Source organism: Salvia hispanica, chromosome 4 (assembly GCF_029641045.1).
Source record: "Salvia hispanica isolate PSC_SH4W2 chromosome 4, Shi_PSC_v1, whole genome shotgun sequence".
NCBI lineage: Eukaryota > Viridiplantae > Streptophyta > Magnoliopsida > Lamiales > Lamiaceae > Salvia > Salvia hispanica.
Window position 1 is genome coordinate 46,017,936 of NC_142695.1, and position 20,116 is coordinate 46,038,051.

The window sequence follows — 20,116 nt, forward strand, 5'->3', positions numbered from 1 at the left end:
TAAAGATATTTAAAAATAAAAATAAAAATATTGATCAAAATAGCACAAATAAATTCTTTTGAAGTGGGGCATTTGGCCCTTGTAGAGTGCATATAGATCCATCCATACTTCATGAGCTCTATTGCATAAGTTGTGGGTGGATTAAATATACTCAAAGTCTCAAACACAAAAGCGTGGGCCATCACATTTCCTAGTACTTTTCCCATCACATTTCCTAGTTAAAATGATAAAAACTAAGTAGATACACTTTTATATACTCGTTTCATCCTTTGAAAATAAAAATTTTGGAGAAGATATAAGTTTTAATATAAACTTGATAAAGTAGGAGAGAAATAAAAGAAAAAAATAATTGAAGTAATGTTAGTGAAATGTGAATGAAATGAGTGAAATAGTTACTCTACAGCTTATAGTAAAAGTGAAATAAAATTTTTATTATAATTTATAAAGGGAAAATTAAGTATTTACCCCAAAGATTGGGTTGATTATCAAATAACAAACATATTTTCAACTTTGACTTATTAGTACAATTATAAAGTCCTATATATTCTAGGTTAAGTGTCGAAAGTGTGTTCAAAATTTGACAAATAATCCTAAATTTGGATTTGAATATGTAATTTCCCCAGTTATAAATCTTGCAGTGAGACATTTAGGCGATTATGATGGAATATGAAAAAAGCGTGTTGTATGTGAAGATTGAGATCGCGATTGAATATACAAGAAATCGTGCTTATATGTCAAAATCGACCAAAATAACAATGCATATATAAGCAAAACTAATTGCAGTAAAATGATTCTCAAGCGACAATTCCATAATCAAATCCTAAAATGACATATTTTATTTCATCTGACGTTTACACTAAGTTTTCATAAACAACTAATTGAGTTCTTATTCTTAATCAACATATTTGCAAACTAGGTTTCGAAATATGTAATTGAGGAGGTTATACATGTACAAGTACGCTATACCAAGGCTTTTTAATCGAGAATCTTCAGTAATCTTAATTTTTTTGGTTGAATCTTTTAATTTTCTATATGAATATATTTATAAGCAGTGGCTGAGCGTTTTCTCAAATTGAATAACCATTACTCTATTCATTCCATAAAAATAGAATTTTGAGTAGTATGAAATACATAGAAAGAAAAATGAATAAAGTATTACTATTAATGAAAAATAAGCTCACCATTTAAGAGTGAAAATACTTGCCAAAAAAAGAAATTAATTAATTTTGTGTGACGGACCAAAATTGAAAAAGAAGACTATTTTATGGGACGGAGGAAGTTTTAAAATAAAACTATCCAATATATTGAAATTATTATTCAATTGATTATAGATTAATTACACCTAACAGAGTTAATACATTTAATTTGGTGTATTTTTCTATGCTTTATGCTAGGTGGACCTGACCCCACTTTGAATTGTTATTAGGTCATAGAATCATAGGACATAAATATTTAAGTAGTGGCTCCTGCTACGATGATGAAGGGTTCTTCTCAATGTTAGTATTATAATGTGAGTAATTAAAGAATATTTGTTCACCTACGTATAGCTTCATTATTATGACATTAATTTAATCGATATAATCTACTAGCATCAGCAATACAAAGATGCTTCAACAGAATGAAATTGATGCATTGTTTTTTTTTTTTTTTTGGAGAGAGAGAGTTAACTTAGGTGGATCTGTTTAACAAAGCCCAACATAATCGGGCTCAATTCAGTGAAAAACTTCAATTGGGCCGACCAAGCCTGAGCCCAATACAAAAACGAAAACAGTTTAATTTCCATTACTTCAAACTTGAATAACACATCACAAACAAAATATGGAAGCTTGGTTTACCTATGCTCCCAATTCCACATATTACAAACATAACACCCTCATTTCCAATCTACACCAACATCAAAACCATCAACAACATGAATCCCAACCCCCCAAACCTAGCCTTGCTCGACCCCGAAAGCTCAACTCTAACATCATCCACAACCGGGCCACACAACGAGCTCAGGTCATCCGTCCTCGTGTTGTAGTACACGCTGTAGAAGGCCACGCGCGTCCTCTCTGCCTTGGACGTGAAGTTCACATTCGCGGTCTGGAAGGTGGAGTTGGAGTCAGGAGTGTAATGTATGTTCTCAGCCTGATCACCGGCAAAAACCATCACCGCCAACGGCTGCTTGCAGGCATCTCCCCCCTGCCCCAACGAGAACGTCAGCCTATACGGCTTGTTAGGCTTGGTTTCCACCATCTGGGAGATTATCCCCTCCTTCCCTGATAGCAACTCCACTGCTCGTTTGCCCCCGGGGACGGTGAAGTGGTTGGAGTCCACATAGCGCACGGCTCTGTTCGACTCCACCATCCAACCCGGTAGAGAGGACGTCTCCTCATCGAGATTGGTCGGAAGGAGGACGCCCAACGACTCGTTCCTAAACATCCACGGCCCCTCCTCGAAATCGCCATTTACAACCGCGTTATCTGTGTATCAAAATGGTCATTTCCTACCACTTATTATTATTTTTTTTAAAAATGATGAAACAAACCTTTCGGCCTATCCGGCACAAACAGCTTCTTGATGGCAATATCGTCGATGATGGGGCCACATGTGGGGTCGTCCTCCATGCCGGGATTCCGAAACACGACCCGCGCCTCTGCCTCCGCCGCTTGAAAAGCCCAGGCGTAGGTGTCCCAGCCTTGGATGCTGTACAACGTCTGGAGGTCGATGGTCTGGGATGCTGGGGGCACCGACACGTTCAACGACTCGAGCTGGGCGCATGTGCGGGCGGCGCTGAACGTGACAGAGTAGAGGGCTCCCTTCTCAACCGCCACCTCCTGGCTGATCTCGGCGTCATTCCCCAGCCTCACTGCATGGGCCCCCTGCGGCACGATCAGGATCATGCCGCCCTGCTTCTGTCCTGACTCCACCACCTCCACCGTCCCATTGGTCTTCCACCCGGGGATCGAGACGGGGCCGTCAGAGATCCCCGCCTCCGAGGAGAACCCGCCTGTTGGCGGGGTTTCGAAGTCTCCATTCACTAGTTCCCCTGCAATTTTAAAATGAAGACACTATATTACATTTTTTTGTTTACAAATATGTTTCTAGTTTTATCTAATCCTACTTCATCAATTTATTCCACTTCCAGTTTTCACATTTGTTACAACTACAAATTCTCTATTTTACCTTCATTTATTACTTAGTTAAAGATTACAATGGTAAATTTTTTTTAAGATAATTAGAAAAAACTGTATAAAAGTAAAAAATAAAATATGCTCGAAAAAGCCCAACAAATGAATAGACCAATGATAAAAGACAAAAAAGTGAATTGCCCTTTAGCCAATTTCAAGAAACCGCGTCTGAGAAAAATAAATAAAGGAAAAGAGGCAAAATAGAACAAAAAAGGAATATAAGTTCATTTTCAACATTGGAGCCCAGCAGCCCAATAATCGATAAAATTGTTTTATTATCTAGATCTATCATATGCATTCACATTGACTATCGAAAATAACATAAAGATGGATACGTGTGCATTCACATTGAATATCGAATTACTCCATTACTTAAAAACTTGCTTTTTAAAGTTTCATCTACAATTGGGAATGTGAATAATTCGAATTCGAATTCTCAGTATAAATTTTTTGCTAAGTATTGGAGATATTAAAAGATAAAAGTACTGTTGACAATAATCCAGCAACTAAAAAAAGGAACAAAAAGCAAGCGCAGTGATGAGGATGAGGTTCTTTAATTTTCCTAACAACAATTATTCTATGTGTGTTTTTAAGCATAATCGAGATAAATCAAGAGAATAAGTATAATTTTATAAAAAAATCAATTACACATTAACCTCAAATAAAATACTACTCCTACTAAGTAATTGAGGGCTTAGGGTTTAAAGTATTGTCACTATTATGTTTGCCATGGTGTGACACATAGACATCGTTTTCCCAAATTATATAACATTGCCTAACATATTAATATCCCCAACAACTTGTGTATATGAACTTTGTAGTGGCACTATTCTAGTAGTGCTAAGCTAGTGAAATTCTTACAAAAACACACATCAGGAGTTGAAGTAGTAATTAGAGATATTTGATGAGCTAGAATTGAGTTAGTATTTTATAAGTTCACAATCACGATATATACATTCTTTGTACTCCGATTTTAAGCAATGTAAGAATGTGTAGGACAGAAATTACTAATCCACAATAAATGTGAGAGTTGGCGCAAGAAACGTAAAATGAATTGAATAATAGAATTATTTAAGTGTGGGTCCCACCGTCATTCATGTCGAAGGCGTTGAGCGAGGTGAATAATCATCAAACACATTCCCCTAAAAAACTTTTATGCCACCGCCTTTACAAATTTGGCTCAAACACACACAGCACTAGACTGGTTTGAGGCATTTTAACAAACAGATGCAAGGCATTTTTCATCCAAATGTGCAGATCTTGGATTAGAGAGAGATGGAGAGAGAGCGTACCATCTTCAACCAGAGCAGCAGCAGCAGCTGAGAAAGCGAATAGAAATGCAAGTAGAGAGAGGCGGAAGCATAATGTAGAGCTGGGAACCATGTTTTGAGCCGTTTCCCTTTCTCTCTCAATGCGTGTGTTGTAATTGTTGAAAGCAGAAGGAGTACAGTTTTGTATAGAGTGGGAAGAGAGAGACATGGAATGGAATAGACACAGCTATTGTCCTTTTATCCGAGATTCGAGCTGCTTGCTCGAGTGGGCCATTTTCAAAACTATATAAAAAACCACTGTAGAAGCAGGACTAATTTTGTCATTTTCATTCACCCGACAATACAAATCCCATTTACCTTACAAGTTTCGAGGTAATTATACCTTACATACAAAATATTTCACCAATATTTCAATTGAGTATAAAATGTTTTAGGTTAACAAATACAGTATCGTACAAAAAGTTTGATTAATGTTACGAATTAGTATAATTCGTCTAAAAATCACCAACATCGTTATTTTTTCTTATTTTTCATTCTTTCGACTCTAAAATTAGATACAAATATTAGCTGAAAGTTAAATGTGAATTCATTGCTTGATAAAATGCCCATATGGCAAAGCATAAGGTACTATTATTATTTAGAGAAATAATATCATATTTTTTAGGGCATAATTTTGAAGAAAAATAAGAAATAGTTATAGTGTTAGTGATTTTAGATGGAATGTACTAATTCGTAACACTAATCAAACCTTTTGTATGATATTTATTAACTTAAAACATTTTGTACTCAATTGAAACATTAGTAAAACATTTTGTATGTAAATTGTAATTACCCCTACAAGTTTCATTCATCTTTAGATAGTTTTATTTGGTAATGGACTCCCTATTCTACTAATTTTATCTAATCACATTTCATTATAAAACTAATAAGTACTTTCTCCGTCATATAATATGAGTCACTCTTATTATGGGCACGAGTTTTAAGAAATTTAAATAATACTCCCTCTGTTCTATAGTAATGGAGATGTTTCTTTTCGGCATGGAGATTATGAAAATTTGTGTTAGGTGAGTTAAGTAAAAGGAGAGTAACGTGGAAAATGAAAAAGATAAAGAGATGAAAAGGGAATAAACTAAGAGGGAATACAGTAGGTGTGGAAAAATGTGTTAATTTTTACTAAAAAGAGAAATGACTATGGAACGTACAAAAATGACAAAATGACTCTATTACTATGGAACGAAGGGAGTAGTGGGTTAGAAAAGTTAGTGGAATATGAGACACTTTTTTATATTGATTTTATAATAAAATGTGAGTGAAGTGGGTTAGTGAAACGTGTGATCTACTTACCATTTATAGTAAAAGTGAAGTGTGACTCTTATCACGCGTCGGACAAAAATGACAAAGTGTGACTATTATTGTGGGACGGAGGTAGTACTATATAAAAGTAGGATCCACCTTTCACTAACATTTTCTAATATATCTTCTATTACATTTCTTGAAATTCATGTTCGGTCAAATATGGTCTTATAATAGTTGACGGAGGGAGTACAATATTCATACACCCTCATTTCCTAAAAAATATGCACTTTGACTTCGATCGGCACTAGTATTAATGCAAAATTGGTAAAGTAAGAGAAAAATAAAGAGAAAAAGTAATTAAAGTATTGTTAGTCTAAAATGAGTCTCACCTCATAAGAGAGTGAAGAGTTTCTAAAATAAAAAAATGTATATTTTTGTGGGATAGACTAAAAAAAGAAAAAATAAATATTTTTATGGGACGAAGAGAATATAATTTTAAGATTAATTTTAGACTAACAAAACATTACTACTACTATTATTCATATGACCTTTTCTAACCCATTTTCTATTACACCCTTAAATTAAGTACAGTACTAAATTTTAATCCGTAATATGAAAATTGAAATTATAAATTTTAATACAACATGGGCGACAAATTAAATTGAGTTTTTTTCACACGCTATATGAGAATTGAATGTCATTCATATTCATATCCAAATAAAAAATAATAATTCACGCTCAATTCGTCCCATAAAAATAATGATACTTTCCTTTCTCATAAGAGTAGAGTATCACATTTCCACTCGTGGAAAGTTTTTCCAAATTCATTACTCATGTACATTAATCTATTTAAAACATATACTCCTACATTCCACCATTAATAAGAATATGGATATACTATCCACTAACAGTATTTTAATTGTCATTCTCTTCGTTTCTTTTATTTTACTAATTTATTTGACAATTAGAACTAAAACGACATCGTACATACCATGCAAGTACATACCATGCAAATAAATAATAGTACTCCATTCCACAAAAGATGTCACACTTTCCTTTTTAGTTTGTCCCACAAAAGATATCACATTTTCCTTTTTAGAAAAAGTTCTCTTTCACATAAATATAAAAATTATATTTTCTCTCTCCATTTAACATACAAAACAAAATTTTCTAAAATTCCATGCCATTCCAAAATGTGACATCTTTTATGGAATGGGGGGAGTACCATATACGAGCTTCCCAAATTTTGTAGTCTCATTTTTGTGCGAGTTGCCTTATAATATTATATTGTCTTCCAACATATTAGCACAACATAAAGTTTCACAGGCTAGATAAATTATTTGTAGATAAAACTTAAATTTTTAGGTCAAATTAAAAAATAATTTTAGTATATTTCATTCCAAAAATATAGTATATATTACTAGTATTAAACATAGGGATGTGATCAGGTCAATAAGTGAAATTCTGTCAAAAATCAAAGTAAATCTCAGTAATTGGATCTTGTGATGTAGTAACCATTAGAATAATGTCACATGTCATCTAATAATGTAGGTCGGCTAATAATGTAACACGTTTTAGTTGAATAATGTAAATTGTGTAGTCTAATAATATAACTTAACTAATAATATAATGCTTTTAATATAATAATGTAGCTCGAATATTATCATCAGAGCTTTCCAATCTAAGGATTGAATGACTGATATTTGTTTTGATTTTAATCAGATTTTCAGTTTTGATCATAGTGCACCCCATTAGACATATTTTTATATGAATATCATGAACTCTAATATGCCCCCTACACATCTCCGTGTTTTATGATTATAATTCGGGATTGTATGTGAAATGGGCTTGTGTTTGGCGGGCCCCACCGCCGCGTAGTGTTTTTTGGGATGCTACAAATCACGTTTATAACTTTATGCATTTTGATTTAAGTGGTCAGGAATAACATGATTACTTGACTTTTTTGTTACTATGAATAACAAAGAGTTTACTTATTATTTCATTTTTAAACAATTTTCGCACTGATCCTTCACCTATTAATAATGAATTACAAGTGTTTCCAAAATTGAAGATGGATTTAAAAATTGAGTACCAAATATATAAACTACCTATATTTTGTTGCAGGCCTGAAATTCCTTCAACACACCAACATTTCACGGATCAATTCTGTCTAGCAAATTTTGGTATCCATATCAGTTACTATAATTTAGAGATCATTTTCAGCCAGTGATAAATTCAAATAAATTAAAAGTTCACATATTGTGTGACAATGCATTATAAGTAACAAGACATAAATCGATATTTACAGACCGGTGTTTTTAAGATTCTCTAGTCCAAGCCCAAAATATACTAATGCCAGTACTAGTAGTAAAAAGTAACTTAAGAAAGTGGAGTATCATGAGATTTACATCTTATGTAACAAAATTTCAATAAACGGAATAGACACATTTAATACTATGCCAATGAGTCATAAATTATTGATGCTGATGCCTGTGTTTGAATGACAGGAAAATAAAATGGACTGTCGATTTGCCCTCAATAGTAAGCAATTTTCACTCATAAATCATAGTAAATGATGTTCTCTATTTATGGATGGGGCAAGGGGAGGCAACGTTATACTCCTTTTCAAGAAATCAGTGAAAAATCGATGAAAATTATGTGGAAAAATACTAGTAAAAAATATTTTTGGATATCTCGTTGATAGTAAGATGTATTTTTACCTATATATTAAAAACATGTTTGTTATTTTATGCTGGAATAAATAATTTAATGTGAAATAGAGGGTCGTACATTTTGCAATTAAATAATTAATGTAGGAATATTTATTGCCTTAACATTATGAATGTAATCAGTAATCATGATTTTCAATATAAAGCATATATAGTACTCCAATTTAGAGCACGGATGATTTCGTAGCCCATATTATCATAATAATGTCTTCTGTTAGGTTAATAGGTTCTATAGGTGATGTATTTAACATAATAAAAATTGCTAAAATGGACCAAGAAATAAATATTGGGCGATTTAGTCAATGAATAACTAGGCGTAGGATATATTTTGAATCATCATAATGCAATATGTTTTGATTGCTCAAATATTAATGATTCAAATTAATTTATTCATCTAATGATTGTCTCTCTATTTTTTGTTCAATTACAATGGCATACTAAGGTTAATTAATTAGTTGCAATTCATAAATACAAATATTCAACAAAATGGCTGTGCTTAGTAAAATAATCAACCAACTGTCGTGATTTTTGTTTCACAAAAAAATGTGGTCAAGGTTCAAATCGAAATTTATGCACTATTAATGCATATTGTTTTGTTGGTTTTTGATAATTATAAATATACTTTAAATATGATTTTGATTTTGAATTTGAATATGATCACTTATCTCACACCATATTACAAATAAATAAAATTGCACGGTTTAAACTCTTTCAACGAGATGACTTAACTGATAGAGTAACAATTATATTCCGTGATCAAAAGATCATCCATTTGGTTTCAAAGCTCTGGTAAAAATTAGGGTATAGTAACTTTAATACTCCCTCTATCTCTTAAACATAAATTTTTTTGAAACGGTACGAATTTTAATTTAAAATTGATAAAATAAGAAAGATAGAAAAAATTTATGTTAGTTGATCTCAATATAGAGAACAAATATTAAAAAAAAAATATTATTTTTAGAGAATGAAATAAAAAGAAGAGAATATTTATTTTTAATATTTTGAGAAAGAAGAAGTAAACTTGCTTTGTACTAGTACGATTCATTTAATTCAGATGATGTGACCCAACGTAACTAACATTGACATGGTTTGGTGATGTGAGTGGAGTCCACAATTGCTAAAATCACGGCCTCATTTCCAATTGGGCCGAACTAATCCAAAGATATAACGGGCCGAAGTTCCATGTATTCGTATTTCAAGAATTGAAAAGTACTCTTCATCCCAAAAATTACGTCTACACTGTGCCCTCTTGAGTATCAATTTTCTATATTTGATTACTCTACTCTCTAATCCAATCGCTAAATATTAGAATGATGATAATATTTGCAATACGATGATAAATAACACCCGTGTTTACATGAGGTTAAATGGTTAATCGGACTAGTTAATGTATCATAACATAATTAACTCACAAAATCATAAATTCAATCTCTTCATATATGCATGGATAGACTGACCTGAGTGAGCTATCATCATAAATTGTTACTAAAAAAATAGTAGTACTAAGTACCATGAAAAAAGTCGGATGCCAGTTCGCTATCATCATAAATTGTTAGTAAAATTTAAGACCAAAAAATAGTACTTAAGTACCATGAAAAAAGTCGGATGCCGTTCGGTACACCTGTGGTTTAACCCAAAAAAAAAGTCAAATGCCCACTTAATTCTCGTAATTAAAATAGAGAACACAGAAACTAAATCCAAAGAAATTAATTACAATTCGAACACAAACTATCAATTTAAGTTTACCCGTATCTCGTAAAACCATTACTCCCTTCGTCCCACTTTAGGAGTCCCGGTTTAGTTGTTTACCATTGTTGGATGTCCCATTTTAGAAGTCCCGATTGGAATATATATTTCATAAATGGTATTAGACCCACATTCCACTAATTTTTTTCCACTCACATTTTATTATAAAACTAATGTAAAAAAGTAAGGCCCATATTCCACTATCTTTATTAACCAACTTTCCTTAACATTTCTTAGAATAAATGCTGAACTCAACTGAAACTCTTAAGTAGGACGGAAGGAGTGTAAAGTTATAACTATAAATAATTTATCATATTTATCGAACTGAACTCAATAAAAAGCTTAAATCCAATTCACTGAACTTATAAAGGATGTGAGCTGTCTTCCATTCTCCAATCCTCTATATATCTAGGACAAACAAACCCTATTTTTATGTATTAATCTTTCATGGGTAAGAATACAAAGAAAATTAGAGTTTGCATTTTTCTTCTTCTACTTCTCTCATTGATGATCATCTCTTTTGCCATCTCCGATCAAAAGCTCCACTCCAACACAAAATCCAAAGCTATGCAAATCAAGAATCAAAGGCATGATTTCTTCAAAAATACTATGAAGAAAAAGAGGTCGAGGATGAGGATGAAGACAAGGACATTCTCCGCCATGCTCCCGAAGGGCCACGTACCTCCTTCCGGATCATCACATTGCCACAATGCTTACCCGAATTCGATCACCTTCTTTTGTGGCCGTCGCGGTTGAAAGATCGATTCTGTATTGACCTATACTACACTTATTAAAGGTTCCTAGCTAGTATTATTTATTTTCGAAAATTTTATTTATGATTATACAGGGCAACGTTTGTATTTACTGGAAAATTACAATCCGAGACCTAAATTATAGTATAAGATATTGCACTGACATATGAGTCCGCAGATATATATGTAAATTGAATTGTTGATTAATGATCGTTCTTGATAGAATAATTGAGTTGCACAACCTAAAATTATTCTTGATCTTACAATACTTTCATAAAAAATGTAACTGTATTTCTCTCATGTATTTAATACTAATATTTCTAGTAATGCATGAATCATGCATGTATAGATATGATTGACATGGTGATGAGTGGCATATAATTCTTTTTTTCATTTTTGAATATACTATATATATGTAGGTTTTGTTTTTATAAAAAGTACTACTACAGTAATACTTTTATTAAAAACAGTAATATTCTAAGTATCTATTAATTGATTTTCTTAATTCTTGTAAAAACATGATATCAAATGAAAGATCCCGTGTTGCTGCAAAGATAATATAGTTCTTTTTTTTTACTTTCTTCTTTTAAATTTAATGTCAACTTTTTCCGTGCAAAAACCCAATACAGCTCGTGATTAATATTTATAATGATGTGAAATATGAGACTTATTGCTTGAAGTTAGAGGGCATAAATAGTTATACGTAAGTATTAAGGGCTGAGTATCCATTAAGTTTAACCATACAATCAATTGGAATTAATAATGGAATAGACAATTCTCTTCACCATTTATCTTAAACGCAAATGTTGTACTACAACTTTGAATGACCCGATAAAATTATGTAGCCAAAAAACTCCCATTTGAGCAATTTTAGTCGTGTATCATTACCAAGCACAAAGAAAAAGGAAATGTAGACATCTATGGAAAAATAAATACTACTATTTCGGTAAGGTATCGCACTATATCGAAAATTTGATATTTTCGATATTTTCTCAATACGATAAGGCCGATAATTTGGTATTTCAGTACTTTTTCCCAGCCCTAACTCTATGGTCTATTGGAACATCCCCAATAAGACAATATTTAAAGAGTATTACCTAAATTGAGCGGGAAAAGAGATGAATTTTATAGCGCCTTAGTATTGGGTGAAAGAGTAGTGCCCAGACTTGCCATTTCAATGAGTCAAATGACTAACAATCTGAGCAATTTTATGACTTAGTTGGGTGGGGGAACTAAATAAAAAGCGAGCAATCTTGACAACTTTGGACTCTTCGGACAAATCTCCACAGGTAATTGGCCTCCTTTGTTATTTGTTAATGGTTTTCTAGTTAGCGTGTCTTGTTGCTTGATTTGTTGGTGTATTTTTGCTGAGCTATGGTTCTCATTGAAAGGGAGCAAACCATATCCCACATCGGAGAATGAACAAGAATTGCAAGCATATATAAGGGCTACCCCAACTCCATTAGTATGAGGCCTTTTGGGGAGTACCCCAAGAGCAAAACCGTGAGGGCTTTGCCCAAAGCGGACAATATCATACTAATGTGGAGTTTCGGGTGTGCACCACCGAGTCCCAACAGTCATTTATGCTTGTTGTTGGTTCTTTTGGTTTTAGTTGTTATTCTTGTTCAACTTTCATGCTTGCCATTCTATATATATTGACTCTGAGCATTTTATTTTCCGTAATAAAAGAAATCCGACATAAAAACTACAAATTTTTAGACATATATGCATTTTTTTTTCTCGACCAATAACTAAAAATAAGTAACTCTATTTGAGTTTTTTTATTTGACAGTGTAGTAAGAAGACACGACAAAGAAATGAACGTAATGACTTTCAAGACATATATACACTTCTTATTTAGTCATATTTCTATTTGGGTTGTCGCATATAATGAGTGATTTTTTTTTTTTGCAAAATTCAACACACTTAAGCTCTCTCACTTTACTCTCTCTTTTATTTTATAATCTCATACTTTATTTTTTCTCCTACTTTATTCTCTCATATTAATTTATCATCACTCCACTTAACTACTATATATGCAGTGGTATTCTTTAATTTTCGTGACAAAAAAAATACCTCAACACTAATAAGACGGAGGGCGTATCAAAAATAGCACATTGTCATTATTTGGAAAAAAACTTAAGAACTTGGACAATCAAGTAACAAGAAAAGTTGTTGTAATCGGGCTAACCTAACCCACTTGGTCTCATGGGCAATCATATCAACCTTTTCAAGCTAAAAAATGTTTGTCGCAACTTGCAATTACCCTCTTATTTAAACTCGACATTACTACCCAGCATAGCACACACTTGTCCTCTCATGATGGACAGTAAGCTGAAAACCACATACACTAACAAAAATAATTAACCCACTTAATGAATGTCTCATTCAGTATTTGCTATTATTATACAATGCTTCACGATAAAAAAGTGACACGCAATACTCGACTAGTACGACAATAGGAGTATATGTTAGTAGTATAACCTTTTTTTTATGGTTAAAATATGTATAGGGTAAAACTTGTACTACTGTGTAAAATTAAACATATTAAAAGTGAGCTGTTTATCATGGCAACTGCATAGGATGTGGTTTGAATCATTTATCTCTAAGATTTTATGTCTCGATCGTATTCCAATATTAGTACTATATATTATATATATAATAAATCATATTTAACATTTATCACATCATGTGAAATATCTATGTACTTTCTTCCAATATCTCTTCACACAATTGATCTCAATAGATATATTTTGTAAAATTTATTATTAACAGATTCATACTATTAAATTTCATTTCATTCAAGAAAATGATTAAATAAATTAAATAGTGAACTCTAATTAATAATCTTAAATTTATACTTTAACAACAAATTATAATTAAAGAAAAAATAATTTAAAACCCCCCTAAAAAGATTTTGTAAGTGATATTTTGATAATATTGTACCAATAATTATTGTTCTTTACTTAAAAAGAAAATAAATTGTTGTTTCCTTAATACCACCACCACCCTCCCTTTGTCTATAAATTCTCAAAAAGATTTTCACAAATCGAAACGCCCTCTCTCCTCTCCTATCCAAAGAGATGGTGGACATCCCCGTCGTAGATTTGTCAGACGCCATTAGTGCTAAGAAGCTAATAGTTGAAGCCTGTAAAGAGTTTGGATTTTTTAAGGTTATCAACCATGGAATCTCAAGGGAGCTGGTTGCCATGTTAGAATCCGAGGCTGTCAACTTCTTCGCACTACCCCAACATGAAAAGGACAGGTCCGGCCCTCCCAGCCCGTTCGGTTACGGTAACACTAGAATCGGGCCCAACGGTGACACAGGCTGGCTCGAATACCTCCTCCTCTCCGCCCACCCCAAACTCATGTTCCAAAAACCCCATTTTTCCACAATTTCAGAACCATTCTGGTAAACAGTATACTTTATCCAAAAAAAAAATATTCTTATGTTTTAATTTCCATTCTCTTAAATTAGTCTCATAATACTAAAAATGGAAAGTTTTCTATAACAAAACACTACATTACCATTTTGAACAACAATATTTTAGCCTTGAAAACTCTGTGTAATCTCATTTTGCATTAAAACTTGTGTCATATTATAACTAAATTGTGAGATGACCAGGCTTGTGATGGGAGAGTACACCTCAGCTGTGAGGCAACTACTGATGGGTGTTCTCGATGATATTTGTGAGGAGCTGGGAATCGGTACTGCTCTAAGCAGGCTGATCGGGGACGAGAGAAGTGATTCGTGTTTCCGGGTGAATCACTATCCGCCGTGCCCAGCATTGAATAAGATCGGATTTGGTGAGCATACAGACCCTCAGATCATGTCTGTTTTGAGATCATGCGATGCTCCGGGCTTCCAAATTTGTCTCAAGAATGGTTCCTGGGCTTCCGTCCAATCTGACCCTAACGCATTCTACTTCGCTGTTGGAGATACTCTCCAGGTAAACTCATATCTTGCTACTACTAGATGATGCAGAAACGTATAAAGAATGACTGACCTGATCATAGATAATTTGAAAAACCCTAATACGTTGAAAACGAAAAATATTCTTATTAATGAAAATCTCTTCAAAACAAAGACTTCGCTATATAAAATTGCATAAACGACCCAAAAGGAAATAAAACATAAACTAGAAAATTAAATTAAGTCGGGAAAAATAATAAATTGTCTTTTTTGTCCTTTAAACGATGTTGGATGACCAAAATTTCAAGTCATTCCGACACAAAACGTTTTCAGCGTCGCCAGTATTCATAGAATACTAAATATTTATAAAACTGAGGGGATTTCGTCTCTGTGTGGTGGCATGCAGGTTATGACCAATGGGAGGTTTAAGAGTGTGAAGCATAGAGTGGTGACTAATTGCATCAAATCAAGGTTATCAATGATATATTTTGGAGGGCCACCATTGACCGAAAAGATTAGACCAATATGCTCATTAATGGAGGAAGGCGAAGAGAGCATGTATAAGAAATTCACTTAGTCCGAATACAAAAAATCAGCTTACAAGTCAATACTGGGTGAAGATAGGTTGCAGCGATTTCACAAAAACAAGTGATGTTAGTTATTGACGTATTTAATAAATAAATTAATTACGTTAATAACCACTTTTAATGCTAAATTTTTAATTAATGCTGTTACAATTATAATTATCAAATTTAGAAATTGCATAAATACAAAGTGAACTTATCCTATTTTTTCTCCCACTTCAAAGATGATCTGGAAAAATAAGTTTACAATTTATTTTTTTTGAAAAAAAAAAAGATATACACATGCACAAAATGTCAACAATGTTAACCAGTAGTGCTTTAAAAGTGGTAAACAACATATTAGTACTAGGATGATGTAATTTACAAATTACATACTAGTACAAATTATAGCTTAATTTACCCATCTCTCATTTAAATACAAAAAGATTTATAAAATAATAAAGTATACTAGTATTTTTATAGTACAAATTTGATGGTCTCAATAATATTTTTCTAAGATATTACAATAATACTTAAAAAATAAAAAAAAGAGCTTAGTGATGTTGATAAGCTCAATTAATCATGTGAAGTATCATCGTCCAACTTGTTTTTACTTCCTCGGCTTTAAAGGACAAAGTACCCAAAACATACATCGAAATTACTTTAGAGAACAACCATCAGACGCTTTCAAAAAATGCATTCCTGGCAAAACGAATTATTTTCCCCTAATTCTAAAGCAGCCATTTCCCTTATTTTGGAAAATTGAAAATTTTACACAAGCAAATATATTTTACTACTATGTTTCATCACAATGTCACGAATATAACTAAAATATAGTATATCATGGAAATGGATTTGTAATAAATACACCATAAAATGTCATTTTTATTGGAGCAGAATAAATGGTTAGTCGGTTATCAGTTATGCCATAATACGATTTTGATTTGGTCCCAGATATTAATGATTATCAGTTATAAACGATAAGCAAAAGTAACGATAAAAATTGAATATTTAATTAAATATTAAAAATTATATTTTACTTTCAACTACCAATCAATTGGGTCGATCCATCAGCCCAAATATGAAATCTTAGCTTATAAACCGATAAAAAAAGGTTCAAATCCTAATTTATTTCCTCTATTTTTGCATAATAGCAGAATATCTTTGTTCATTGTATCAACGGTTAATGTGGGATGCAGTCAAAAGAAATAGAAAATGTTATAATAATTTGTTTAAAATTTCGATGACTATAAACCATGATGCATTTTTATCAACCTATAATGTTACTGAAGATGTACGACGCTATTACAGTATAGTTATGATAAACAAAAGTATCATATCCACGGATACTAATAATCTAATTTTAATTACTACTTGAACCTCTCATATTATCTAGACTACTAGATGTGAAAATTCATTACTAGCTAGGAGCATTAAAACTGAAAGTAACTATTTAGAAACTAAGAAAGCAAACAAAACCCTGATATCTTCAATTTAATAATGGAATTCAAAATGCATGCATTGATTTCATTAGTTTTCCATTAAATTAATCATTCGTTCAACACCTGTTATGACTCAAGTTTTTACTATGATCGTGATTCCGATTTTACCCTATTTTGGGTTTTAGATTTGATATATTTTGATCATTTATTACTTGAATGTAGCTTGATAATATCTATATCCTTATATTTTTGGATATTTTTATCCTATTACCATTTTTCGATTTTAGGGGCAAAATTATTTATTGATTATCTACTAGTTAGTATGTGAAATTCAAAGGGTACCTGAAATGATATTGAATACTAAAACGATCAAAATCAAATTTACAGAGAAGGTAGCCTATGAAGTACTAGTACTTAATATCGTTTCAAGTACCATCTGAATGACGTATATTAGTGGATATAATCAATGGACAATATTTCCCCTCAATTCAAAAAATACTAAAAGAACAAAAATGTCTAAAACAATGTAAACGTCCATAAAATGTGATTATCTATATGCACAAGAACTACCCATGATGTTAGAATTCACTAGCTACCAAAATAATGAAAATATTGTTTCAATTGTTCAGGAATATAATTTATAGCAGTTTATTCATTTTTTTTTAAAATGGAGATTTTTTGTCCTTTGTGCCCATGGCCCCAAAATGGCGAAATCTTACCCACGACCCTACATAAAATTTATCCTCCATAAATAGAATGAAGTATGAAATTCAAACAAAGGCGATTTAACATTTGTAGTTTGGAACTTGCATATTGGTGAAGGTACATGAACCTTTCGACAGGATCCTAAAGTTTTTATGGTGACTTGGCTTTTCACATTGATTTATACATAGACATAGTAGTAGTATTATTTCTTAATAATGCTATCAATCATTGTCTTTTAGTGGAGCTTACCATATCACTTCAACTTATATAAATAGACACAGCGTGCTTCAGAAATTATACTTTTTCACCTTCAAAATTTCCCAACATAGCCATCGAACTCTCGAGACAATTTCTTAGATATTTGATTTCAAAGATTCGTGGATTTCTTGAGTCTCTTCTTTTAAACTCAAATACTCCCTCCGTCCACAAAGAATATGCGCTTTGGGTTCGACACAAGTTTTAACACAAAATTGCTAAAGTAAGAGAGAGGTAGAGAGAAAAAGTAATTAAAGTATTGTTAGTGGAGAGTGAGACCTACCTCATTAGAGAGAAAATAGTTTCTAAAATTAAAAAATTATATATTCTTGTAGGACGGACTAAAATAAAAAGAATGCATATTCTTGTAGGACAGAGGAAGTATATAGTGTAACTCTTTAAACATGTATACACCCGTTTAGTCATAAGCAAGATGCTTTTTTGGATACAAGATTTTGAAAATAATAGTAGGTATTTAAAATGTTAAGTGAAAAGAGAATAACAAAGTTTTAAAGTGTGCATTTCCTTGTCTTATTTGAGAAATTAGTTTAGTGGAAAGAGTATAACAAAGATTTAGCGTATGTGTTTTAATGTCTTGTTGTAGCAAATGGTAAAATATATCAAGGATAACTACTTCAAGGTTAGATTAAGATATAATAATAACACAAGTCCTTAAAAAAATACTACTACTATAATTATAGTAGAAATTTGAGTAACTTAAAAAAAATACATAATGTGTTGTATTTCCAGCAAGTGCATTGAACTGGATGTGAAAACATTAGAGTAACAATCAATATTCATTATGATGTATTCCATTGTAGGCGACAAGATTAAAAAACTATCTTGGGCAAAATGCCACATAATCTCATAGTGAAGTTTGATTTGTAATTTTTTTCATTCAACTTTTATCTATGTGTAATAATAATAATAATAATTATGGTAAGAACTTAGACAAGTTAGATGGAGTATTAGTTAGTAGTATAAGCTTATCTTTCTACTTTAAATATTTTATAGTCTAATCCTCTCCATTAATTTTACCACTCTAAGTCTCTAACTATGTAGACACCTTAAATTGGTAAATTGAAATCACGTTTACCAACTTTTATCCCTCACACCCCCTCTAAAACCTTCTATTTAAGTATAATTTACAAAATGAAAGATAATTATATTCAGAAATATCCACATTTGATGATTCATGATAATAGTTTAGATAGCTAATTGAGCACAATGGGCCATATCATCAAATATGGCGGAACAAAATTTTGTGTAACACACTTTTATAAATCAAAATTTGTAAGAGATGTCAACTATTTAGTGGCATACATATTTGTTAATTATAAATCTATCAGTTTATGAGATTCAATTGGTATGAGATTGTCTAAAATTAAATTATTTTAATAATTAATTTAATTTGTTGCATTTGAGAGACAGATTCATAAGACAAATTTGATACTATAATGAAAAACCTATCACAATAATATGTATATCTTCGAGCGGGGAGTGTTATATTCCTAACTCATAACTTAATTGCTAACTACAACTAAATAATAGCCATTAGATATTCAAATTAAGGGCTTAGATCATTAATCCTTAAATGTCAATACGATCAACGAAAAACGTCAATAAGACCATAGGATTAATTCCAAAAAAATCAATAGGGGTATTAATGTCAATTAACTACATGTTTAGTTATAACTAACTTTTAAAAAAATCCCAAAACTTTAAATTCATATAACATATATCAAATTAAAGATAATTTCATAAGGATTCCAATGATATCCTACATGCATATGTTCCGACGTCAAAATTTGAAAAAAAAATTGAATTTTTTTATTTTTTTCGTACAAGCAGAAATGTCAACATACTATATAAAATATGTTAATATAATACATGTAGAATGTCAATATAAGCAATGGGTTAACATTCTTAAAGCATTGTGTTGACATTCTCAAAGGATTGTGTTGATATTTTCAAAACACTATATTGACATTTCATCCAAAATCCTAATTTGAAGTTTTTTTTTATCTTTTTATATTTTATTAATAAAAACGAAAATTACACGTGGCAAATTGTAGACTACACATTTTCTAAAATCCTATGGCCTTAAATTAGTTGTAGTTAGCAATTAAATGATGAATTAGCAATTGATCACTCCCCTCTTCGAGTAAATCTAACCTAATAACATATTATTATAAACTATTCATTCCATCTTATAATAATAGAACTTTGGAGATTGCATGAATTTTAATACTAAACCAGTAAAGTAAGAGA

General features: G+C 31.7%; 1 protein-coding gene and 1 pseudogene across 1 annotated transcript; one reads left to right on the forward strand and one right to left on the reverse strand.

Annotated features, from left to right (window-relative positions):
* Positions 1-1,758: 1,758 nt before the first annotated feature.
* Positions 1,759-4,679, reverse strand: LOC125197281 (choice-of-anchor C domain protein, putative (Protein of unknown function, DUF642)). Its single transcript, XM_048096006.2, has 3 exons — positions 4,466-4,679; positions 2,531-3,031; positions 1,759-2,465 (listed from the first exon to the last, which is right to left on the reverse strand). The coding sequence occupies exons 1-3, from the start codon at positions 4,650-4,652 to the stop codon at positions 1,885-1,887; spliced, it is 1,269 nt and encodes a 422-aa protein (XP_047951963.1). The 5' UTR covers positions 4,653-4,679; the 3' UTR covers positions 1,759-1,884.
* Positions 4,680-14,050: 9,371 nt separating this feature from the next.
* Positions 14,051-15,532, forward strand: LOC125195225 (gibberellin 2-beta-dioxygenase pseudogene; annotated as a pseudogene).
* The last annotated feature ends 4,584 nt before the right edge of the window (positions 15,533-20,116 follow it).

Coding starts and splice junctions, on each gene's coding strand:
- LOC125197281 (XM_048096006.2), bottom strand. CDS start 4,652: ATGTCTCTCTCTTCCCACTCTATACAAAACTGTACTCCTTCTGCTTTC. Junction 3,032..4,465: donor TGCTGCTCTGGTTGAAGATG/GTACGCTCTCTC, acceptor TTAAAATTGCAG/GGGAACTAGTGAATGGAGAC. Junction 2,466..2,530: donor TGTGCCGGATAGGCCGAAAG/GTTTGTTTCATC, acceptor TTTGATACACAG/ATAACGCGGTTGTAAATGGC.